Genomic DNA, 24,966 nt, shown 5'->3' with positions numbered 1-24,966 from the left:
CCCACACACACAGGAAGAAGATCTCTCCCTTATTGAGACTCACGTGGGCCTGTTGGGCGAATACACTGAGGTCCCACCTTCGTGTGCCGTGTGCTATCTCCCCTGCCCTGTCTGTGTCCCTCTGCTTCCCCTGTGTGCTGTGCTCCTGGGCCTTTCCATACTCTGTTTCCACCTTGGTTTGGCAGTGCCCCTCTGTGAGCAGCATTCCTCCCCTCCATGGACAGTGCCCCTTTATTCCTCCTCTGTTATTCCCTTTGTGGGACAGACCAGGTAGGGCCTCATGAAGAGGTGGAATAAAGGGTAAGGGCTTGTGCCTGCCTTCCTTCTCCCCAACCATGATGAAATGACCCTGCACCCTACCCCCATCTCCAGGTACCTGAATGGACCAAGTGCTCAAATCGGGAGAAGAGAAAGGAGAAGGAAAAACCTTTCTACTCGGACTCTGAGGGGGAGTCAGGCCCCACGGAGTCCGCAGACAGTGGTGAGCAGATGGCAGAGCTGGGGTCCTCTGTGCTCCGCCCGTGTATCTGAGTGACTGACTATATGAGGGGTGTATGTATATGGTCGTGTGTCTAGGGATGTGTGCCTGCTTGTGAATTCTGTTTGTGCACCTGAGGGATTCATGTTCCACGTGTGTGTGCTTGTGCAGGTTTCTATCCATGGAGTCTATCTGTGTTTCTGTCAGTTCAGCTTGCATGTAGGGCTGGGGGCAGGTCAGAGAGGTTTGAGGGTTCAGTACTGAATGTGAAGGTGGAACCCAGGTGTCTGCTCCAGACCGAAGGAGGCCTGCATATGAGGGAGGAGGCCTCATATTGTTCCTCCACAGACCCTGAGTCTGAGAGTGAATCGGACAGTAAGAGCAGCAGCGAGAGCGGCTCTGGGGAGTCCAGCAGTGAGTCCGACAATGAAGACCAGGATGAGGATGAGGAGAAAGGGAGAGGCAGTGAGAGGTGAGAAGGGAGCTAGCCAGATGGCTGGTGGGGTTCAGGGAGCTTTCCTGGAAAGAAGGGCTAGCAGTGAGCCTTAGCCAGTCTCCTAAGAGCCCGAGCCCCTCATGAGCTGGCTGGGGCTGTCAGCTCACGTGACGACTACTTTGGCTGGCTGCAGGAGATCTCTGAGGCCTCATGGGCTGGTTTGGAGAAGCAACCAGGGGCCTGGAGCCTGAGCTGGCACAAGCTGGCTTCAAGCTCTCATGGGGTCCCTGCTATAGGACCTCAGGTGTGAACCCTCCTGGCCCAGGCTCTCCACTCCACTCCAGCTTTTCAGCATTTCTGCTGCTTCTGTGAAGCAAGGAGGGAGTGTCCAGGCCAGGCCTGAGCCCACCTTTCCCACTCTCCTTCAGTGAACAGAGTGAGGAGGATGGTAAGAGGAAGACAAAGAAGAAGGTGCCAGAGGGAAAAGGAGAAGCGTCATCCTCTGATGAGGGCAGCGATTCCAGCAGTAGCTCATCAGAGTCCGAGATGACATCGGAGTCCGAGGAGGAGCAGTTGGAACCTGCCTCCTGGAGGAGGAAAACAGTGAGAGCCTTGGGGCAGAGTCAGGGTGTGCTCATGGGCCGGGGCCCTCCCCAACCTCTGGGCCAGGCCCAGACATCTGTCTCCCTACCATCCAGAACATGACATCTTCTACCCAACCCAGAACATGCCAAGGTGCTCCCCTTCCCCACACCCACATCCCATTTTTCTCTTTCAGCCTCCCAGCAGCAAAAGTGCCCCTGCAACCAAGGAGATCTCCCTACTTGATCTAGAGGACTGTGAGTTTGGGTGGTAAAAGTCACAGGGGAAAGGAGGCCTGGGGAGCATGAATTAGAACGGCCCATAGGGACTCTGGATCAGGTTCCTCAGGTCTTGTGGGAGCAGGGGAGCAAACAGAACATATCTTCAGGCCTGAGAGGGCAGCAGGGCTGACCTCCCCAGGTCTGGGGTTGAGGTCTAGGGATGGGTATTTTGCCAGAGCCTCCAGGCAGCCATGTGCCCCCGCTGTCCATGGTGCTGAAATGCGTGCTCCTTGATCCCTAGGCTCCCTGCTCAACCCAAGCCACCTCCACTTTGCCTCCTCATAGTCTTATCTACTCCCACAGTCACCCCTCCCAGTGTCCAGCCTGTGTCTCCCCCAGCAATTGTGTCTACCAGTCTGGCTGCTGACCTGGAGGGCCTGACACTCACAGACTCCACCCTGGTACCGTCGGTGAGTGGGATGGAGGAGGGGACTGGGCTGGGGCAGGGACACATCCCTGTGCTGCATCCTATGGTGTGGATGTGTGTGGGGGGTGGGTGTGATGGAGGATCTGATAGCTTTGAGTCCCAGTTGCTGGATGGCCCTAGGGGACAATGCTGGGACAGGCTCTCTCCGTCTTGCTCAGTTCTGTCCTTCCTTACCCCTCCACTCTAGCTTCTGAGTCCAGTGTCGGGTGTTGGGCGGCAGGAGCTGCTGCACCGGGTAGCTGGCGAGGGGCTGGCTGTGGACTACACCTTCAGCCGCCAACCTTTCTCCGGGGACCCCCACATGGTGTCTGTGCACATCCACTTCTCCAACAGCTCTGATACCCCCATCAAGGGCCTGCATGTGGGCACTCCCAAACTGCCTGCTGGCATCAGCATCCAAGAATTTCCCGAAATTGGTGCGAAGGGCTTTGGATGGGGTGGAGGAGGAGGCTCCTGGGCAGAGTCAGTCTTTCTGTGGTTGCTGATACCCTCCTTGTGCCAGGCCAGGGGCCAAGCTATAGGGGCACAGAGATAGCATCTAACATGATCAACACTCTGGTGGACAAGACAGATTATGAAATAAGCAAGTTCACATCAGGGCAGGAGGTGCTTGCAGCAGCAGATTTGGCCCTTGGTTGTTTCAGGACTAACTTAAATGTGGTGAGGGTGAGTGGGGTAAAGGGTGCTTAAAGTTCAGGAGGAAACCAGGACCAGTCTCTAGGAGCCAAAAAAGCCAAGATTCTGTAGAGGGCTGGTCAGCTGTGACAGTGGAGGGGAGAGCAGGGCTTGGCTGGGTTCTAGACCTATCAGGTGATGGTGGCCCTCCCTCTCCCCTTCACTGCCTTATACCACTTCAGAGTCCCTGGCACCTGGAGAATCTGCCACTGCTGTAATGGGCATTAATTTCTGTGACTCAACCCAGGCAGCCAACTTCCAGCTGTGGTATGTGCCCAACTCGAGGTGGGGGTGAGAGGATGGGCTGGAAAGGGACAGGGTAACAATGAACTGGAAATGGAGGTGGTGCTTAGTGGGGATACATCATGATTGGGTGGGTGTGGAAGCCATCTCAGGCCCTCATTCCTGACCTCACTCTGTCACTGCCTCCAAGCTGTGCCTCTACACAGGGTGGGAGGTGAGGGGAGAGATGACGGCCTTAATTCTTCTCCCTCTGTTTCCTCCCACCCTTCCCAGCACCCAGACCCGACAGTTCTACGTCTCCATTCAGCCACCTGTTGGGGAGCTGATGGCCCCTGTGTTCATGAGTGAAAATGAGTTTAAGAAGGAACAGGGTGAGTGCTCCCTGGGAGTGGGCAGAGAGGGAAGTATAGAAGCTGACTCCAGAACGTCCAGCTTGGATGGTAGGGAGAATGGTGTGTCCTTCATCTAGACCAGGGGTCAGCAACCTTTTTCTGTAACGGGCCAAAGATAAATGTTTTAGGCGTTGAGAATCATGTGGTCTCTGTTGCAGTTACAACACGACTGTGGCTGTTGAAACATAGAAACATCCACAGACAGTATGTAAATGAATGAGTATGGCTGTGTTCCAAGAAATTTCCATTTATATTTATAGATACTGAAGTTTAAATTTCATGTAATTTTCATGTGTCATGAAATATTAATCTTTTTTTTTTTTTTTTCTGAGATGGAGTCTCGCTCTGTCGCCCAGGCTGGAGTGCAGTGGCGTAATCTCGGCTCACTGCAAGCCCCGCCTCCCGGGTTCACGCCATTCTCCCGCCTCAGCCTCTCCGAGTAGCTGGGACTACAGGCGCCCGCCACCACGCCCGGCTAATTTTTTGTATTTTTAGTAGAGACGGGGTTTCACCGTGGTCTCGATCTCCTGACCTCGTGATCCGCCCGCCTCGGCCTCCCAAAGTGCTGGGATTACAAGCGTGAGCCACCGCGCCCGGCCGAAATATTAATCTTTTGATTGCTCCCCCAACACTTAAAAAATATTAAAAACATTGTGGGCCATATAGTTGGTGGACTGGATTTGGTCTGGAGGCTGTAATTTGCAAAACCTCTGGCCCAGAAGAAAAAGAGTGGCTTGGGCAAGGGAGGAGGGAAGATCACGGTTAGTTTTGGATAAGCTGATTTTGAAATGCATTTGGGAAATTCAGGAGGAGCTATTTAGCATGCAACTGAAAATATGGGTCTATGCCCAGGAAACACTTTGAAGCTGGAGTCATGAGCATATAGGTGGTAATGGAAGCTGTGAATATGAATGAGATCACTCTGGGAGGTGGGAGAAAATAGGAAGGCCAAGGACAGAACCTTGGGGGAAAACCTGAATTCTGCAGAAGACAGAGGAGGGGAGGGATAAGAGAAGGAGCACAGGGAGAGGTGGGAGGAGAACCAGGAGACACAACAAGGCAGAAGGTGTCTGCAAACCACAGTTACCGAAGACCTTCAGAGTCAGCATATAAAAGGCTACTGCCAACCTGAGGGAGAGAGGGTCATTGCTAAAGGAGGGACAGAGGCCAATTGGCAGTGGGTTGAGGGAGACCACGGCTCAAGTAAATGGAGTCCTCTTTGGAGGACTTTAGCCATGAATGAGGAGGGAGACAGGGCATTGGCACGATGAAGGATCTCGCTTCTGGAAAGGATTTTTTGGAGACGGGGACACTTGAACAGATTGAAGGAACAAAGACAAGAAAATGTTATTAGTCAGGAATGAAGGGGATGGAAGAAACAGGGAGAGGGATGTCAGTTTCTAAAAGGAGGTGAAGAATGGGGGAGCAGTGGAGGGAGGAAAGAGGCTGAAGAGAAGACTGCTGGTGTGCAGGAGGGCAGATGGAGGAGCTCCCATGGGGGCCCTGGATCATGTGAGTGGAGAGAAGTCAGCCCTGCAGAATGGGGAGTACTGGGGGTGCTGTGAGGGTTTGGGGGCTTCAGGAACCCTGGCTAGGTCTGGAGCTGCTGCTGCAGAAGTACAATTAAAAATGTACCTGTGAATGCTGCATGTGACTACTGGATTCTGGCTGAGAGATCACAGCAGCCATCTGTGATCTTTTTGTGAGGGCTTAGCCTCCAGGAGCTGAGTGGGATTTGAATGTGGGTTGGAGGTCCCCCCAGGAAAGATCAAAGGGTGTGAGGTTCAGGATGGGCGAACTTCTTAAGAACTGACTGGCCACTCTCAAGGGGCTGGTAGCCCAGATGTCTGATGGAGGAAGCGCCAAATCAGTCTTTGGTAACAACATGGATAAAGGCCTGGGTGGGAGGGGTAGAGAGGCTGACAAAGGGTTCCTGAGGGAGGGCCCAGTCTGAGAGGGAAGTTCCCTCTCCCCAAGACTGATGATTTAAATTCTGACCTGCCCTTTGCATACCTTCCCAGCCTGGGAGAACTTGATGCTCAGTAAGCAGACCCAGGTGCTGGCCTCTGTACCCACCACGGCCTCTGCCCTCATGGTGACCTCTACCCCCAGGAAAGCTGATGGGCATGAATGAGATCACAGAGAAGCTCATGCTGCCAGACACCTGTCAGAGTGACCACATTGTGGTGCAGAAAGTGACTGCCACTGCCAACCTGGGTCGTGTTCCTTGTGGGACATCTGATGAGTACAGGTACTAGGCCACCAGTAGAGGGGAAAATGATGAGCATGGGGGCCCTGGTTTGAAGGAGGAGCCCCAGGCGCTGATCCCCTTCCAAACACAGTCACCCTTAGCAGCTCTTCCCCACCCCTTCTACTCCCACCTCAGGTTTGCAGGGAGGACACTGACTGGTGGAAGCCTCGTTCTGCTGACCCTGGATGCCCGGCCAGCTGGAGCTGCCCAGCTGACCGTCAACAGCGAGAAAATGGTGATTGGCACCATGCTGGTAAAGGATGTGATACAGGCTCTGACCCAGTGACTTCCAGATGCTGTGGAAGACCTCTTTGGCTCCCATCTATACCTCCCCATGACATCTGGGCTGTCAGTCCCTCTCATCTTTCTCTCTCTCTCATCCTCCTCCTCATGCCAGATAGCATTCAGGGTGTCCTCCCTCCCTCTGGAGGACCAACCCTCCCCTAATCCCCTCCCCATGGGTTCCTTAGTGATCTGTGCAGAGGGAGATGGCAGCCACTCCCTTCAGTCCTTCCAGATTTCTGTAGCTATTTATGTAGCAGGCTCAATAAAATGTCTTCTCTCTAGCTGCTGGCTCACCTTTCCTTCTAGGGGTCTGTCAGGAACAACTCTCGTTGAATCCCAAAGGTGACCATCTCTGGGTCAGGATGCCTAGGAGTCTGTAGGCATCTTTGTGAAAGAGACATCTGGGCTGGGATGGGAAGGCAGAGCTGGAAGAGCACCTTGGTCCTTTTTATAGCCTCTGCAAAAACAAGTCCTCTTCAATGGCTGGCAGACTCCCTTAGTTCTTCTTATGGTCCCTTGGGAAGGAAGGACTCATAACATGGGGACTTCCCCAAACACAGGTGCTTAGTTCAACATATGTCAATTACCTCCAGTTAGGGGGCCTGGAGGCCCCACCTGACTGGGGTACTGACCCACTGGTCATCTTAGTGGAAGAATAGAAGATGTATAACTGTACTTTTCAAACCACTTTGTGGCAAGTCACCTGGGGATCCTATCACACACAGATTCTATTAGTAGGTCTAGGGTGGGGTCTGAAATTCTGCATTTTTTTTTTTTTTTAAGTGAAAGCAGCCAGGCGTGGTGGCTCACACCTGTAATCCCAGCACTTTGGGAGGCTGAGGTGGGCCAATCACGAGGTCAAGACCAACCTGGCCAACATGGTGAAATCCCGTCTCTACTAAAGACAAAAAATTAGCTGGGCATGGTGGTGCGCATCTGTAATCCCAGCTACTTGGGAGGCTGAGGCAGGAGAATCGCTTGAACCCAGGAGGCAGAGGTTGCAGTGAGCTGAGATCGTGCCATTACACTCTAGCCTGGACGACAGGGTGAGACTCTGTCTCAAATAATAATAATAATAATAATAATAGTAATAATAATAATGTGAAAGCAAGTTTATTAAGAAACAACAGAATGGCGACTCCATAGGCAGAGCAGCAGATTCTGTATTTGTAATAAGACACCAGCATCTGCTTACACCTGGAACAAACCTGGTGGGTGCAGTGGAGGTCAGGGCTCTCCCTGACACCTTTTCTGGTGAAGAAAGAGGCTGAGTGAGCAGTGGTTCTAAAACGTATAAAAGGTGTTCCATTAGGATGTGTTCTGTACCCTCCCGCCCCCTGCAAAGTCTATGATCAAATAAGTTTAGGAATCTTGGATTTAAGTGAAATAAGTTCATTTCCCACAGGTCTTCCTCAGAACTTTTACTATGCCAATGTACACTGTGACCACCTCTCAGCCTTCAGTGTTACTCAAACTTGGTTTTGATTTTTGAACACCTTCCTCACAACATCTTGATTGACTGGGTTACAAGGAACACACTCCAGTTAGTTTGAGATGTTGTACCTCAGCCTCTGATCCTCTGTGACCAAGACTCTAGGCCCTTGGCCATACTGTCCCACAGCCCTGCCACTTAGGCATCCCTCAGCATGTCTGTTCATGGGTAAGATGGGGTGAAGCAGGTGTGGCTGTCCTCTCACAGAAGGAGAACAAAGACAGTGCCAGGGGACAGCCCTGCTTCTGGCTCCAGGGACTTGCTGGGCACTGTGACACCAGAGAGCTGCTGGAGCTGCTGCTTCCCTGAGAGCCTGGGGCCCCAAAGTCTCCCTGGGATCACTGTTTTTGTCACTGCAGATTCTGAGATGGTCCTCCAGTCAAAAGTAAGATTCAGTCTTACTTTTGCCTCTGAATCAGCACTACCCACAGCACTGACAGAGGGTGAGGGTGATTTTCTAAGAAATTTGAAAAAGGACCATCAGAGAATCCCTTATCCACCTTTATTCTATATCAAAAGCCCCAGAGTAGAGCTGGGCATGTGTCTGTGGTCCCAGCTACTCAGAAGGCTGAGACTGGAGAACTGCTTGAGGCCAGGAGTTCAGGGCTGTATTGCACTATTATTACACCTGTGAATAACACTCTATCCTGGACAACCTAGCAAGACCCTACCTCTAAAAAAAGTCCCCTTTTTAAAAAATGGGATTCTATAGGAACCAGAAGTGCAAAAGGCAAGTCCCTTAACATTCCTCAAGTACAGTCCAGGTTCCCAGAACCTCCTGGAAAGGGCACTGGGATTTCCAACCCTGAGAGTCCAGAGAGTTGGAACCTTCATGGCTCTGTTGGTGTCTCTGGAACGTGTCCCAGGCTTTGGCATTAGCAGTAGCAACTCTTCCTAAGGAAACGGTTCTGGTGTTTGACCGAAGAGAGAGGCAGGAAGCAGGACAGCAAGGTGTGGGCAGGGGAGAGTATGACTGCAGAAGGAGCTCAGCAGGGAGTGCTGTGCTGCTGGTGAAGGCTGGGCTGGGAGATTAGTGGGGCAGCAATTTCCCACCCAGGAGGAGCATGGGGCCTGTTCTGTGCTGAGTGAATGGTCTGGAGTGACAATCTCAGTCACAGAGGAAGGGGGAGTGGTTGCCCCAGCTCTCATCCCAGCCCAGCCCATCTCTTCCAAGGCCATACCTCCCACAACCCTACCACATGAACATCCCTGAGTGAGTGTGCAGGGATAAAATGGGGGCCTGCCCAGCACTCACAGGTGGAAGGAGGTCAGACCTGCAGGGGCTGGGGGCCCCCACATCCCCCGGGGCATTTTCCCCAACCCATATCATATTCTGTATTTTATCACTGGCCCAAGTCTTTGCCACTGTGGTGACACTTTGTCTCCAGTTTATTAGGGGCCTGGTCACAGAGTGTCTGGATCTGAGTTGGCAGGGAAAATGCTTCCCACGAACAGCCTTTTTTTTTTTTTTTTTTTTTTTTTTTTTTCTGTTTTTTTTTGGGAGACAGAGTCTTGCTCTGTTGCCCAGGTTGGAGTGTGGTGGCACAATCTCGGCTCACTGCAAACTCCGCCTCCTGGGTTCAAGCAATTCTCGTGCCTCAGCCTCCTGAGTAGCTGAGATTAGGGATTACAGGTGTGTGCTACCATGTTTGACTAATTTTTATATTTTTAGTAGAGACGGGGTTTCGTCATGTTGCTCAGGCTGGTCTCGAACCCGACTCGTGATCTGCCTGCCTCAGCCTCCCAAAGTGCTGGGATTACAGGCGTGAGACACCGCACTCAGCCTAATTTTTTGTATTTTTAGTAGAGATGGGGTTTTGCCATGTTGGCCAGGCTTGTCTCAAACTCCTGAGCTCAGGCAAAACACCTGCCTCGGCCTCCCAAAGTGCTAGGATTATAGGCATGAACCACCATGGCTGGCCAGTCATGAACAGTTTTGATGGGACAACCAGGGAACTAGCCCAGGGTTGTGGGATTCAGGTGGGGCCCAGGACCACAGGACGAACTGGGAAGCACTCTTAGGACTCTGCTGGTGCAAAGGAAGGGCTGCAGAAAGTGGCCTGGAAGCGGATAGAAGCACAGGGACTGGCACAGAGGCAGTGACAAGGATGGGGTAGTGCATCAGTAGGGACCTAGGAGGTCTGAGCCAGACCACAGGGCTTGATGGGTCAGAGGACAATGAGCTCAGGGAGGGGCTGGAAACTGGAATCTAGTCCAGATGGCTTCAGAACAGTGCCCAGGCAAATGGGCAAGAGAGACAGCTCCAGTTTCCAGCCAGGCTGCATCACCTGGCTAGCTGCAGTGGCTGGTGACCCGGGGGAACAGATCCATTTAGAGATACCAAGGAAGCCACTACAAGGACCCTGGAGTTGCGACATTAGCTGTGCCCATGCTTGAACTCCCATCTATCTGGCGACTAAGACAAACCCCTGCACTAGTTCAGCCTATTCTGCTGGGCATCTTGAGAGTCACCTCCCCATAGTGTATCTTCCACATCAAAAGGATGGGTGTTGAGGGTGGAACTCAGAGTGGCAGGACTTTCCCTGTCCTGGCTTGGAAAGGAAAGGGAAAACTGGAAAATTCTGACCTACCAGAGGACCTCGGCTTGGGTCTTCCTTCTGTCACCACCTGGTCTTTTGGCTCCCAGAGTCAAGAGGATGGTGAATTGGTCCCTGGGAGGGTGGAGCCCAGGTTGGGATATCCTCAAGGAAAAGAAGCAGTGTGTACCTTTTTGGGTCTTCTACTTGATGGCTCTGGTTTGACCCCAGTCTCTCTCCCTGCATAGCCAATCCCACTGATCTGTCTAGTAGAAGAAAGCACTTAGGGCTGAACTTTTTGATCCTGACCTTTGGGAACCCCCATTATTTTCCCATTACCAATTGCCCCCTTGCTGCAGAAGATGCTGTGGTGTCACTGAGGCTTTGCTTCCCTATGGCATCTGGAGAACAGAAAGAATGCTTCTCTCTGTCCAGGCCCCAAATACATTACGCCCCTGGCTTTGGGAATATTAAAAAAAAAAATCTTAAGTTTCAGTATTTAAATTTATGAATCTGTAAACTTATATAATTTATAAATTTATGAATATTTAAGTACAGTATTCCTACATAAAATTGTACAGATCACAAGTGTTCAACTTGATGCATTTTCATAGACTGAATAACCCATGTAAACAGCATCCCCCAAGAAAAAGTGTGGCAGCACAACTTCCTCATGCCTGCTTCCAGTTTGGGGCAGTGTTACATTTTGCTGAGAGATTAGAGAGTCCTGAAACAGTTTGACACCAGGCTCCAAGTGGCAGTGGGATTCCAGAAGGCCAACATGGAGTTGTGTCCAGCAATGCCAACACAGTGGCAGATGCTTCTCTTTGGGGCTACTAGGGATGTGTTAACAGCAGCCTCTGTGGGGAGGGGCAGGGTATGTGGAAATAGGAGGGTTGTCTTGTTTTGGCTGCGAAGAATGTAAGGAAACAGCTATGGGGGAAGACGAATTCTTGAGAGCTTGGGCAAGGTGACTTTGATCTAGTCTTGGATGTGCCAAGATCCCAGCATCTGTACCTTCAGAGGGAAGTCAGGGAGGGAGAGGTGGGGTTGATGTTTCTCATGGGTACCAAGGCAAGACCAAGACCCTGGACTCCTGACCCTCACCAAGAAAAGTTGCATACTCTCAAGTAAATCTCTGAATGTCTCAATTTCCCCAGCTGCAAAACAAAGGGGATGGCCTCTCCGATTCCCATGTCTCTGGGCATCCACTAACCCATTACAAGCATCTCAGGACAACCAGCACTCACCTTCAACCTCCAAGATACTCCCCAATGATCTTTGCTACCTGATATCTGTATCCTTGTGTCATTCCCTCCCACATATTATCAATGTTGGTCTATGTGAATAATAGGATACAAACGATGGTATGTCATTTCTGAGATTAGGTTATAAAATTCTTTGCACCTCCATCTTGGTTGGTCTCTTCCTCTCAAGCCAGCTACCTTGTCTTGAGCAGCACTATGGAGAGGTCCACGTGACAAGGAACTGAGGCTTTTGCCGGCACCCACTTGAGTGAGCTTGGAAGCTGATCTTCCAGCCCAAGGCAAAGCTTCAAGTGATTGCAGTTCTGGCTGACATCGTGACTGCAACCTCATGAGAGATTCTGAGCCAGAACCCGCCAGCTAAGCCATTCTCTGATTCCTGACTCCCAGAAATTGTGCAAGATAATAAATATTTGTTGTTTTAAGCTGCTTAGCTTTAGGTGTAACTTAATAGCAATAAATAAATAATACAATCCAGCCTTCCACCCATCTCCTAGGTTGTTGGGAAAGCCCTCAGGGAGCCTGGATCCCTGACTCTGGCCTTCAGAGCACTCTGCTCCCACATTCAGTGTCTGAGTGATGTGCCTGAGTTGGCTTCTCCTGGCTCATGAGGGCTGACTGTTATTACACATTCAGGAATTTTGTGAGCCAGATGATGTCACACTGACAATTTGAAATCAGCCGTAGTGGGAGTTTTTATGCCATGGAAAGAGACAAATGCTACAAATCACTTCCCTCCCCCAGCCAATTGTCAAACATTTACCAGCACATCACTGCCCTTAATTATCCCCATCTCTGTCTCTTTAAAATATTATTATGTATTTCAAGTTTAAAGACTATCATAACCACCTGTATACTAATCATCCAACTTAAGAACTGAAGCACTTATCAGTTCAGTGCTCATCAATTCAATGTCCCCCACACCCCTCATTTCATGACTGCTTCCTTTCCCACCTGAAGCAAATCATCATTCTGAATTTTCTGTTTATCAATGCCATCCTTTTTTTTTTGTACTTTTACTATATATAGATGTGTTCCTAAACAATATATAGTACCATACTTTGTGATGGTGGTGGGTACTACATGTTTTCAAATTTTATATAAATGGCATCTTAGAGTATGTTTTCTCCTACATCCTGCTTTTTCACTCAATATTGTTTGTAAGTCATGTTGATGTGATCTGCTGTATTTCATTTACTTTTACTTATATATAGAATTCCATCGTATGACTATACCATAATTTATTGATCCACTATCCTGTTGGTGGGCATTTAAGGTTATTTTATTTTGTTTTTGTAACTATTAACAAAACAGCTACAGACATTTTTACTCATGTTTCTTAACATGTATAAAATTTTCTCTAACATATTTTCCTAGGAATGAAATTGCTGGGTCATAGAGTATACAATTTTTCAACTTAACTAGAGAATCCAAATTGCTCACCAGAGCTGCTATACTTCACATCAATAATATTTCTAGCAGCTTTATTCATGATAGTCCCCGAAGTGGAAAGAATTCAAATTCCAATCAATAGGAGAATGCAGAAATAAATTATGGTGTATCTATACAATGGAATACTACTTAGCAATACAGAGGAACAAACTACTCCTACATGCAACAATATGGATGGATCTAACAGGTATGTTGAATGAAACAAACCAGAAATTATACGAAGTCTAGAACAGGTTAAAGGAATCTGTAATGAAAAGCAGTAAGGATAACGGTACCTTGAGGAGGGAGGTATAAAGTGAGAAGAGGCAGGAAGGAACCCAATGGGGGTTCTGGAGAGAATCTATGTCTCGATGCGGGTGGTGGTTACCTCGGTATACACTTAAGATTTGTGCACTCTGGCCGGGCGTGGGGGCTCACGCCTGTAATCCCAGCACTTTGGGAGGCCCAGGCAGGCGGATCACAAGATCAGGAGATCGAGACCATCCTGGCTAACAGGGTGAAACCCTGTCTCTACTAAAAATACAAAAAATTAGCTGGGCGTGGTGGCGGGCGCCTGTAGTCCCCGCTACTTGGGAGGCTGAGGCAGGAGAATGGCGTGAACCAGGGAGGCAGAGCTTGCAGTGAGCCAAGATCTCGCCACTGCACTCCAGTCTGGGTGACAGAGCAAGACTCCATCTCAAAAAAAAAAAAAAAAAAAACAGATTTGTGCACTCTATGCATTGTCTTCTCTCCATTAAAAGATGTGAAACATAAAAGATGTGAAACATAAAAAGCACACACCAAAGCAGCTGAACTAGTTTACACCCTCACTGGCAGTGATCCTGCTACTGGGACAGTGAGACTTGATCATTTTTTTCCATTTGAAAAGTGTGGCATGGCATCTGATTGTGGTTTCATTTGCATTTCCCTGGTTACTGATGAGGGTGGGCATCTACCAATGTTTATTGGCCATTTGGATTTTCACTTGTGTCAACGGCCTATTCTCATTTTTTGCCCATTTTTCTGTGGAGTTGTGTTTTTTCCTCATTGATTATAGAAGTTCTTATATAGTGTGGAAACTAGTTCTTTGTAAATACATGGATTGGAGGTATCGTCTTCCAGTCTATGGCTTGTCTTTTCAAGCTTTAAACAATATCTCTGGCCGGGCGGTGGCTCACGCCTAATCCCAGCACTTTGGGAGGCTGAGGCGGGCAGATCACGAGGTCTGGAGTTCGAGACCAGCCTGGGCCACATGGTGAAACGCCATGTCCACTAAAAATACAAAAATTAGCTGGGTGCGGTGGCAGGTGTCTGTAATCCCAGCTCCTCTGGAGGCTGAGGCAGAAGAATTGCTTGAACCCGGGAGGCTGAGATTGCAGTGAGCCGAGATCGTGCCACTGCACTCCAGCCTGGGTGACAGAGCAAGACTCCGTCTCAGAACAAACAAACTCTTTTAGTAAACCAAAGTTTTTAATTCCAGTGTGGTCAAACGTATTGTCTTCCTTTATATCCTGTGCTTACTGTTCCAAGTTTACAAAATTCATCCACAGGCTGAGGTAAAAAAAATTCTCCTATATTTTCTTCTGAAAAAATTCTAAGTAAAGCTTTTCAGAATTGTATTTTTGACTTACTTCTGTGTACAATGAAAGGTGGGGCCGATCCACTTTTTTTTTTTATTTTTTATTTTTGAGACGGAATCTCGCTCCGTCACCCAGGATGTAGTGCAGTGGTGAGATCTCGGCTCACTGCAAGCTCCGCCTCCTGGGTTCATGCCATTCTCCTGCCTCAGCCTCCCGAGTAGCTGGGACTACAGGCGCCCACCACCATGCCCAGCTAATTTTTTGTGTGTATTTTTAGTAGAGACGGGGTTTCACCGTGTTAGCCAGGATGGTCTTGATCTCCTGACCTCATGATCCGCCCGCCTAGGCCTCCCAAAGTGCTGGGATTACAGGCATGAGCCACCGCGCCCGGCCTCAATCCACTCTTTTATCCCACTTAAAAGGAACTTGAAAAAACAAAGAACATGGTTTCTTCTGTACAGAGCTTGGCAAAACTTGAGCAGAGACTGTGTGTGTCTACCTTGTGGTCTTGAGTTCTTGAGTGAATTCCTTTTCTTATCTTTTGCAACCAGGAAATTATTTTCTCCCATCAAACTTCTCTCTTCTTTTAGCTCTCTGCCTCCTGCAGAAGCACTGAACACCTGAGCATATAAAAGACTACAGGGTCCCTCCTGTCTCCCTAGTACATATATTTAAGATGTAGTCCAGCTAATTATAGTTGGACTTAAAATCAGTATTGTAAGTCTGGGGCCTGACTGCAGAGACAGTGCCAGGCATAGCTGGGCTCAAAGGCTGTTTGTTGACTGGAAGAATAGATAATGCTGCCTATTTGTTTCTGCTACTTCTGCCAGTGACCAGCTGTGGGGACTTGACCAAGTCATTTAATATATTCACCTCTGTCACTTTCCACACCCTGCCCTGTGGATTATGGTCACCTTCAGAGGGACCGTTCTTCCTGTATGACCTGCAGGCCTAGCCAAGTCCAGGTAGGGAGTAAGGACTTGCCCACACCTGAGGTCATGACTGCATTTGGTCAAAGTTACCTCTTCTCTCAACATCTGCAGTCAGCTCTTAGGTCATTCACAGATAAGCACACACATAAGCACGCTGGAAGTTTTATTCTCACCTGGTTAAGACTTCAGGCTCTGAAACCAGAAGACTGCCTTGGTTTGAGTCCTTGCTCTCACACTTTTAGCTGGGAGTCTTTTGGCCGGGTGGTGGCTCACGCCCCTTTTGGCAAGTTACTTAACTTCTTTGAGCTTCAGTCTCATCTGCAAAATGAAATAACATAGGTAAAGCACTTAGAACTTTACCATGCGCACAGTAAGTGGTCAGTGAAAACGAGCTATTATTATTACCTGCAACAGAAAGTTTAAGGAGAGAGATTTTAGGCAGCAGAAGTTTCTGTTCCAAGTCTCTTGAAAGATGCCTTCATTTTCTTATGGTTGACAGTTTTGAAAAATGAAAGGGGCCTCCAGACACCTGCTCCCTTGGGCACTATTCTGGGTTTCAGATTCTTACCTTGCTCAGCTTTTGGGTCAGAGAGGAGGAAAGGATGTCAGGGATCACAAACTGGCAGCCAGTGAGCTGCATGAGGCCCCTGGACATGCTGGGCTTGGCTCTTTTCATTTGGATTAATAACCAACATTAAAATTCACATTCAAGATTTCACTTAAAAAAAAAAAAGTACTTCCAGCTTTTCTTGAAAGATCTGACTGGGCTGGGACCTCGTTTCTACATGGTGCCCACCAGCTAACAGCCCTTTTGGGTGTGCCTTGGGCCTTCAGTGCTGTCGCCCACCCTCACTTGGCTCCTGTGCTGTAGGCATCTGGGTGTGGCACCCTCTCAGAAGCAGCTGCCCTACGGTGCTTGTGGGCCAGGACAACACTTGGGTAGGCTACTCCTGGAGAAAGCATGGCTCAAGAGGGAGGGGTCCCAGCGAAGTTTCTCCTGCCTTGTCTCTGTAGAGACAGAGAATGCATTAATCATTCTGCCCATGACCTCAGCAACCCAAAGAAGCTCCTGTAAGTAGACCAAGTGGATGGAGGCTGGCCAATTCCCACTGTCACTCACCCCCTCATGGACTTCTACTCTTACGCTCACCACCCTTCCCCCCTTAATCCTTCTGAAACACTAGACTATACCATCAGCTTCCTCTTTCTCCATTGCCTCAGGCAGAAACTGACAGTTACCTGCCCCTCTCCCCTTAGCCATTAGATCAAGCCCAGGAAGATGGCGGCACCATCCTTCCTAAGTGCCAGGAGGGGACCAGAGCATAGTTAATGCTTATTAAACAGTATCATGATAACACGACACATGTGAAACACTTAACAATGTTCAATAAACTCTGGTCGCTTTCCTCCCCACTCCAGTCCCTTGCTTTCCCCCTTTTCTGTCTAACCTCTTCTATGTCTCCAGTAACTCCTTAAAACAGACCTGACAACTGCCAACCCCTTTTACAATTCTCTAATAGTTTTCCTACTGTCTGCAGAATAAAGGCCCCTTACAAACCGGGCCCAGGCTTCCCTCCCGCGGTATCAGGTCGCATCATCCTCAGTCCTGGTCAGAGGGAGCCGCTCGGTGCCGTCCTCCCTCTCTGCCTTTGCTTGGTCTCCCGCCTGGAATGCCATCTCCACCTCTGCGTTTGCCTGAGGTTTCCGGTCCGCCCCTGCTCCAGGTGCCCCAGGACGCCTGCCCTGGAGCCCTCGCCCTATTTCTGTGAAACTTTCTATCTCGGTGTGTCGGGAGCGCCGGAAGCGGTTTTCCCGGAGAACTCCGGTCTAAAGAGGACCAGTGATGTCTTTGGAACTTTCTGGAATGTCCTGACTCGCGGCCCCCTCTGCAGCGCACGGAGCAGTGGGTCTAAAGTGAGTGCGCCTCCTGCAGCCCGGGGGCTACGGTTCCGACCAAGGATGCAGGGCTGGCTCTCGCCCTGCAGAGATCACTGGAAGAGAAAGAGCGCGGACACGAGGCTGTACTGACGAAGCGATCGCCGCCGCTCGCAGGGGCTTGTAAATCGTGCCCTCTTTCGTTAAGAGGGAAACTGAGGCCCAGGGCAGACAGTGAGTCGGCTAGGGTCACTTAGGTGATAGCGCGCTCAGGCTTAGGTCTCTGGCCCCCCAGGAGGCAGCTGTGGCCAGCAGCGGCGGCGGTCCCCGCAGGGTTCCGGGTGGGCGGCGGAGCCCTCCTCGGCTCGGCCTGCTAGGAGGGGCGGGGCTCGAGGGGGCGGAGGCGAGGGCCCGGGCGGGGCCGACACAGGTGCTCCGCATCCGGCCGGGGGGCGGCTCCGAGGAGCGGCTCGTAGGAGCTTCATAAGCTGCCGGGGTGCGGGGCTGCGCGCGGCCCGCTGCAAAAATAGTGCCCACGTGCGTGCGCGTCTCTCGCCCGCCGGCTGGCCGGCCAGCCCGTCAGCCCTGCAGGGCCACACCGGCCCCATGGCGTTCCCGCTGGTAAGAGCCGCCCGCCGCTCGCCTGGGCGGGGCCGCGTCCCGGCCACAGTAGCTAACGGTCCGCGCGCAGCCGGGTCCGGCGCCGCGGTAACCCCATCCCCCGCCCGGTGCGCGCGAGTCCCGGGCGGGGCGCGGTCACGTGCCCGCGGGCGTGGGGCCTCGTGGAGGGGTGGAGGGCGAGGGGGGCAGGGAGCCTCCTCGTGACTCAGGGCCTTTGGGCTTAAAGGCGCCGCAGCCCTGCGGGGGCGGCCGGTGAGGCCTCCGAGCCGCACTGCGGCCTCGAGCGTCTGTCCAGACGGGAGCTGACCGGACATAAAGGAGCACCGGCGCCCGGAACGTTTCTTTCTCACACTGCCGTCGCACGGGAGATCCGAAGCCGCTGGCGCTGGAAGCTCACGCCCCCTGCGGGTCTCTTTAGCACCCGGCGCGCGGTGGGGGGGGCCCGGGCGGGACGGGGCGGGGCTGCTGACGGCGTAGACCCCGTGCTCCGTGGAGAGCCCCACGACGGCGCCCACGACGGCGCGGCGGTCTCGGCCCCTTTAAGGTGGAGGGATCAAGCCCCTCGTGCGGCTTCCCAATCCCGGGCAGGTCACGTGGCTTCACACCTTCGCTTGGCGCCGGAGAGGGAGTCATGGGGGCGGGGCTGGCCAGGTAGTGTGGCGCGAGGGCGGAAGACTGGCGGGGCTTAGTGCCCGGGAGACCCGCGGGGCTGGCGGCTTTGAGGTGGGTCCTGGGGGCATGGGCGGGAGAGGGGTAGGTTTGCAGGCTGCGGAGGTGGCGTTGGCGGGGAGCGGCCCGAACCCACTCTGGGCTGTGCTGTCCAGACCCGCAGCCTGGCGAGCGGGTGCATGTGGCCTCGCGTTCTGGTCATTCTCCTCAGTGCGGGAAGAGGCCAGGTGCCCAGACTCAGGGGCGGCCTCAAGTTTGGCGGAGCAGCGGCTGGGGCCCTGGACGGGTCGCTCCCCCTGATGGCGAGCTGGTTGGGCGGGCCTGTGCCCGCCTGGAGTCACCTGAGTGTGGGGGGACTCACCCACAAAGGGGCCCTCACCTTGGGGTGTCCCACCCGGCGTCATTCCCCGGGGCTTTTTCATGTCGTGGGTTCCTCAGCGGTCGAGTCGACCGAGGCTTTGCTGCATCATTCCTAGAGGACCCAGGGAGGCCAGAAGGCTCTGTGAGCGGCCCTGCGCTGACCCCGTGACCGAGAAAAGCCAGGCAGACCCCTGGACTCTTGGGCGCCTTCGTGGGCACGCGCTTATTTTTCGGGGGCACTTTGTTCCCTGCACCTCTGGCTCCTTGCACCGTCCTCAGCTGGGGGAAGAGAGTCGGGAGCCGAATTCGCTCTTAGAAGCCGGGGTGCCTCCCGCTAGGGCCGCCTGGGAGGAGGCCGCGTCTCTCCTCCCCCGCCCCGCGCCTGCAGCCCCGGCCCTGACTGACGCCGCATTTCTTTGGCAACCGCTTCCCTTGGTCTCCCTGGCTACCGCCCTGCTTCCCCGCTCTCTCTCCTGGCACCTGAGTCAACTACTGGGCTGTGTCGCTGGTGGGGAAGAGGGGCAAGTGGGTGGGGTTCCTATTCTGGAAGGCACAGGTGCACCGTCTGCCTCTTGGCTGCCCCTCAGGTGACGGTGCGGTCCCTTGCCAGCGGGAAGAGTGTCTGCTAAGGACAGTTTGCACCCTGAGGCTCATGTTCCCTTTGAGTCTAGGACACATGCTGGGTTAAAAAATAAAAATAAATTCAAACAGGACTCAATCTTGGAAATCTCAAGTTGGTGATTGTTTTTCTGGTTGGTTTTTTGCATAGTTAGAAAAGCTTGTGGAGCTCAGTGGAGCTGCTAGCTGTCGGAAAACCCTGGGGATGGTGTTTCGGGGATTCATCACTGGTCTTTTATTTGTCCCCATTGAGCTGGCTTGGAGCTGAACTGTAATCCCAGAGCACGTTGCTGTAGAGTTTGGCTTTTTATTTTTTTATATTTATTTATTTATTTTGAGAGGGAGTCTTGCCCTGTCACCCAGGTTGGAATGCAGTGGCGCGGTCTCGGCTCACTGCAACCTCCGCCTCCCGGGTTCAAGCGATTCTCGTGCCTCAGCCTCCTGTGTAGCTGGGATTACAAGTTCGCGCCACCACGCCCGGATGATTTTTGTATTTTTAGTAGAGATGGGGGTTTCAGCATGTTGGTCAGGCTGGTCTCGAACTCCTGACCTCGTGATCCGCCCGCCTCGGCCTCCCAAAGTGCTGGGATTACAGGCGTGAGCCCCCTCATCTGGCCGAGTTTCGCTTTTTAAATTTTTTGTCACGGCGATTTAAACTTTGGGTGGCCTGGTAGTGCCTGCTCAGTTTATAGAAGTAGGATTTGGAAGTTGACTACTCTGTGTATAAGTCAACCTTTGTAATAAAAGAGTATGGCCGGGCGCCATGACTTGCGCCTTTAATCCCAGCACTTTGGGAGGCTGAGGCGGGCAGATCACCTGAGGTCAGAAGTTCAAGACCAGCCTGGGCAACAAGGTGAAATCCCGTCTCTCCTAAAAATACAAAAATTAGCCAGGCGTGGTGGTGGGCGCCTGTAATCGAAGCTACTTGGGAGACTGGGGCAGGAGAATCGCTTAAACCCAGGAAGTGGAAGTTGCAGTGAGCCGAGATCCGCCACTGCACTCCAGCCTGGGCGACAGGGCGAGACTCTGTCTCAAAAAAAAAAAAAAAACAAAACTTGGCTTCCCCCCTCCGAACGGTTTGTCTTGTCAACAACTCCCTGGTCTGGGCTCCCATGTGTGGGTGGGAGGTTGTGCCAACCTGTGCAGCACATCAGAGGTTGGAGAGCTGATGCCTGTGATGAATAATCATGGAAACGTTTGCAGTTTGGGTTAGGCCATAGGCATTTGATAAAGGAATGGTTCTATGGGCTTTTTTTTCACTGTAGTGCACAAAACAGTGCCCATGAAGCAAAAAGTGGAGGAGGAAGATAAAGTAGTAAGACTCCAGGCTCAGCACCAAACTTACTAGTGACCTAATGATAATAGCTGCCTTAATAAGCATTTTCACTGAGCACAACCATTAATTTTATTTTTAGTCTTCAAACTCAAACCCTATAGGGGCCAGAGGTAACGTAAATGAGCAGAGGAGGAGGAAAGAAAGGTAATGGCTTCTGAACTACAGAGTATATGCCTCTCTGAAAGGAGCAGCCACTAGCTGATTGTTGCCCAGCAAAAATGTGGGTCCAGAGTTGGTGGATCTTTGACTTGCATCTAAACTGGCTATCTCTATTTTGATGAATCTCTTGACTTTTAAATGTAGCGTTAAAATTTTTTTTTTTTTTTTTTTTTTGAGACGGAGTCTCGCTCTGTCGCCCAGGCTGGAGTGCAGTGGCGCAATCTCGGCTCACTGCAAGCTCCGCCTCCCGGGTTCACGCCATTCTCCTGCCTCAGCCTCTCTGAGTAGCTGGGACTACAGGCGCCCGCCAGCACGCCCGGCTAATTTTTTGTCTTTTTAGTAGATATGGGGTTTCACCGTGGTCTCGATCTCCTGACCTCGTGATCCGCCTGCCTCGGCCTCCCAAAGTGCTGGGATTACAAGCGTGAGCCACCGCGCCCGGCCCGCGTTAAAAAAATTTTAAACACTATGGACCAAATGTAATGTCTTTAATGTTGGATTCAACCTGAAGGCTAGTTTGGAATCTGTCTTAAAACATCCCTTTTGGATTTCCCAGCTGTTTTGCAGAAAAGGAAACAGGCTTTAGAAATCAAGTCACAAGGCTGTTAAGTGATGGAATTGAGTGTGAACCTAGGTCCTTCTGGTGCCATAGCCCAGCCTATTATGTGTGTTCTGTTATGTCAGAGGATCAAGGGGTTATTGTGGCGTACATTCTAGAAAAAAGGTGGTGGTCTGGGCGCTGGTCACATTTATAGGTAAAGTGAACCTTAACTGCATTGGCAGGAATCCCAGTTGCTGTAGAAGTCAGTGTGGGTCTTCTGAGTGTTAGTACAGCAGTGCTGATGTTAGGAGGAATGTGCTGTGTCTATCATTCCACAATGTATGTCAGAGCAGTTAGCTGATCCTAAGAGCCGGAGGTCTGGGGAAGTCAGGCTCCTCCCACTGTGGGGGTGACCCTCCCAACTCTCTGCACAAAAGACTCCTTTTTTCAGGACAGTTAAAATTTCAGTAACTTTTTCGGTCTTAGGCAAGGCAAATTTGAAATTATATAATTGTTTTAAGACCTGTAAAAGTAAAATGGAGCTTACTAAATCTCACCTTGTCTGTCTTACCTAAGTTTCCCATAATGCTGTCTCTTAGATTTCCAGGAAGAATTAATAAAGGTTAAAAAAATTTTTTTTAAAGCAGTATGTGGTAAAATCTTCTGAGATAAGCTCCCAGGGCATAAAATAGCCCTGCCTCAGAAATGAGGGGCTGGGGTTTCAATTCTGGATAAAACTTAGAATCCCAGCATTGTACAGAGCCACACTTACAGATGTAAGGGGTATGTACATTTTTTTCCTGTATTGCATTTTCAAGGATTTTTTTTTTTTTCTTGAGATGGAGACTCACTCTGTTGCCCAAGCTGGAGTGCAGTGCTGCAGTGTCGGCTCACTGCAACCTCTGCCTCTGGGGTTCAAGCAATTCTTCTGCCTCAGCCTCCCAAGTAGCTAGAACTGTAGGCGCGCGCCACCATGCCCGGCTAATTTTTGTATTTTTACTGGAGATGGGGTTTCACCGTATTGGCCAGGCCGATCTCGAACTCCTGACCTCGTGATCTGTCCGCCTCGGCCTCCCAAAATGCTGGGATTACAGGTGGGAGCCACCGTGCCCGGCCACATTCCCAAGGATTTAAAGGAGTAAAAAGCATATTCAGAGCTTTTGCTAAAGATTCTTTTTCTGTGAGAATGTAAACTCAGACACAAGCTAGATAGCTTTCTTACCTGTATCCTGGAAAGTTTTTGGAAAGATGAAAGCTTTAAAATATTACCTGCCTCTAGCTGCTTCTTAGCAACCTTTACCAGCAAAGCACTCAGCTATGAGTTCAGTGTTTGTGGATTTGGGGGTGTGGAGTGTGCTGGGGAGGGGAAGGGTGAGGTGATTAAAGTAGCTCTCTGCTGGTATTATTTTTGCATTTATAATGTTAGGTGTTGTCTGTGCAAGCTTTCTCATTCATTGGTTTCAGGTCCCTTAGCTAAATGATTATTTTCTAAAGTTATGTTTATTTTAAGGGAAAATTAGAGTATTTGTACTTTTGGCTTACAGTTTGAGACAGAAATGCACACCAGACCTAAGTATTAATGTTTAGACTGTGGTCTTTAGTAGCTAGTAGTGGAGGCAGTAAAAGAATCATGGGATCAAATAACAAATTATTTTCTCTGCTATGGAAAAGTTGTGCTAATCTCATCCTGTTCTGCAAATCTGCCTTTCCTAGGCGGGATATAAACTGTACTGACTGAGGAGAATTTGCCAGAAAGCCCCTCTGAGGCTAAAGGGTAGGAAGGGGTTTGCACCTAGAGGTTATGGTAGAGGAGGTTATGTAAGAATTTTGCTTCTCGTTTGAATTAAGACCAAGAAGCACTGATTGCACCCTTTACCGTTTCTTAAGCCTTTTAAGATTTTATTAAGATTTTTTTTGAGACAAGGTCTCACTGTGTCACCCAGGCTGGTGGGCAGTGGTGCAATCACAGCTTACTGCAGCCTCAAAGCCCTCTGGCTCAAGGGATCCTTCAGCCTCAGCCTCCGAAGTACCTGGGACTACAGCCATTTAACATGCTTGGCTAATTTTTAAAAAATTTTTTCTTTGAGATGGGGTTTCACTATGTTGGCCAGGCTCATCCTCAGCTCAAGCCATCCTCCTGCCTCAGCCTCCCAGAGTATTGGGATTACAGGTATGAGCCACCATGCAGGCTCTTAAAGCCTTTTGGTCACTATGAACTTTGCTTCCTTTGTACCCAACATTGCAGTTTTGGAAATGCCCTTAGTTTTTTCCTGCCATTGTTGCAGCCTGTTTTAGAGTGTCTCATCTTCTGTGACCACAGATTCCATAGACTAAAAGTTTTTATGTTGAAGATAGGACCCGCCCCAACAGTGCATTTCTCAATTATAGTAAACTAGCTGAAAAAGATTGAACTGAAACGTGTGTGGTGTATGTAATATTTCATATTTTCATAGGAAAATTATCTGACTTGCTGTAAGAAGTTAATATCCAAATTTCAGAGTGCTAAATTCACATCGTAGATGTAATTTCCAATGAATTTTGTTAGGTGTCATTTTAAAGCCCAGTGTTAGGGATTATTTTGCCACCCTAATATATAATGTAGTTTTGATTAACTTGGACCTTGGAGGATTCCTGACTGAATGGGGTTGAGCTTTACTTTCAGTAGTTCAGGAGAACACTTAGGCGTGGGTAACCTTTGAATTCTTTTTTTTTTTTTTTTGTATTCCTGAATGGTGGAACAGTCCTTTTAAATTATAGTGAGTTAACACTCTTTGTTTTGATTTATTTAAGGCATTCATGATGAGTTCCCTTGAGGTAACAGGAGAATCCCCAGAGGGCAGGTCTAAAGTTTGGTTTGTATGCTAAAAATGGGTCTTAGTTGCAAGTAGCTATTGATTCTAGGAGTAACTTAACTAATAGTGTTACTGGTTTCTTTATTCTTGGCCAGCATAATATGCTGCTTTATGTACCATCCTGACAGATTTAGCCCCACTGCCTACAATCCCCTTTGATAAAAGTGTGGGAGTAGCTCTCCTCTGTTGGAAGAGAACAGTTACTTCGAAGGGCAGGTTGGTTTTTTTGTGTCTTTTTACAGAACACTTAATCTCTTATTACTTAACACCTGTGCTCTCTGCATTCTGGCTTTGTGCTCCTGCGTTCTGGCCCTGACACCATCTGTCTGTCTCCCGTGTGTCTGCCCTTTCTCCTGAGGCTTTTTGTTTTTGTTTTTTTAAAGCTGTAATCTTGGAATTGTTTTGAAGCTCAAAAGGTGTTAGAGACCTGTCTCCTACATATAACTTGGAGTTGACATCAAAGCCAGATTATAATCTCTGACATCCTCTTTTCATGGACTAGGAGAATTAAGTTTAGAATGAAAAGTGATTACTCTAATTTTATACTGTGAGCAGGGAGTAGAGACAGAACTGGAACCCAGGTTTTCTCATTTCTAGACTAGTACTATTTGTAAAATTCATACACTCTCACCTCTGCTGTGTTGGTCT

At 50.1% G+C, this 24,966-nt stretch overlaps 2 protein-coding genes and 1 long non-coding RNA gene across 9 annotated transcripts in view; 2 read left to right on the top strand and 1 right to left on the bottom strand.

Annotated features, from left to right (window-relative positions):
• Nucleotides 1-6,331, top strand: part of AP3B2 (adaptor related protein complex 3 subunit beta 2) — a 50,410-nt gene extending 44,079 nt beyond the window's left edge. For 2 of the 4 annotated variants that reach the window (XM_055277386.2, XM_055277385.2), the window contains 10 exons: nt 373-481; nt 827-950; nt 1,343-1,517; nt 1,693-1,753; nt 2,081-2,187; nt 2,392-2,620; nt 3,062-3,146; nt 3,396-3,493; nt 5,627-5,765; nt 5,901-6,331. In XM_055277386.2, coding sequence (XP_055133361.1) covers nt 373-481; nt 827-950; nt 1,343-1,517; nt 1,693-1,753; nt 2,081-2,187; nt 2,392-2,620; nt 3,062-3,146; nt 3,396-3,493; nt 5,627-5,765; nt 5,901-6,051 — 1,278 coding nt within the window. In that variant the 3' untranslated portion in view covers nt 6,052-6,331. Of the gene's footprint in view, nt 1-13; nt 71-372; nt 482-826; nt 951-1,342; nt 1,518-1,692; nt 1,754-2,080; nt 2,188-2,391; nt 2,621-3,061; nt 3,147-3,395; nt 3,494-5,626; nt 5,766-5,900 lie in introns of those variants that run through there. The other 2 variants (XM_055277384.2, XM_055277390.2) reach the window with 2 other exon arrangements.
• Nucleotides 6,332-15,433: 9,102 nt separating this feature from the next.
• On the bottom strand, nt 15,434-17,621 carry LOC129482138 (uncharacterized). Of its 2 annotated transcripts, XR_008657620.2 has the most exons (3): nt 16,846-17,621; nt 15,693-15,864; nt 15,434-15,605 (listed from the first exon to the last, which is right to left on the bottom strand). It is a non-coding gene; the product is annotated as an uncharacterized lncRNA (long non-coding RNA). The 2 variants fall into 2 exon arrangements; XR_010120660.1 differs by lacking the exon at nt 16,846-17,621 and having other exon boundaries at nt 15,693-16,291.
• Nucleotides 17,622-17,648: 27 nt separating this feature from the next.
• The window catches only part of CPEB1 (cytoplasmic polyadenylation element binding protein 1), a 106,015-nt gene continuing 98,697 nt past the window's right edge, over nt 17,649-24,966 (top strand). For 2 of the 3 annotated variants that reach the window (XM_055277397.2, XM_055277396.2), the window contains exon 1: nt 17,649-17,783. In XM_055277397.2, the coding sequence (XP_055133372.1) occupies nt 17,769-17,783 (15 nt within the window). In that variant the 5' untranslated portion in view covers nt 17,649-17,768. Of the gene's footprint in view, nt 17,784-18,265; nt 18,507-24,966 lie in introns of those variants that run through there. The other variant, XM_055277395.2, reaches the window with a different exon arrangement.

The sequence above is a fragment of the Symphalangus syndactylus genome, chromosome 5 (assembly GCF_028878055.3).
Source record: "Symphalangus syndactylus isolate Jambi chromosome 5, NHGRI_mSymSyn1-v2.1_pri, whole genome shotgun sequence".
In the NCBI taxonomy this organism is placed as follows: Eukaryota; Metazoa; Chordata; class Mammalia; order Primates; family Hylobatidae; genus Symphalangus; species Symphalangus syndactylus.
This window is presented reverse-complemented; position numbering and strand designations above follow the sequence as displayed.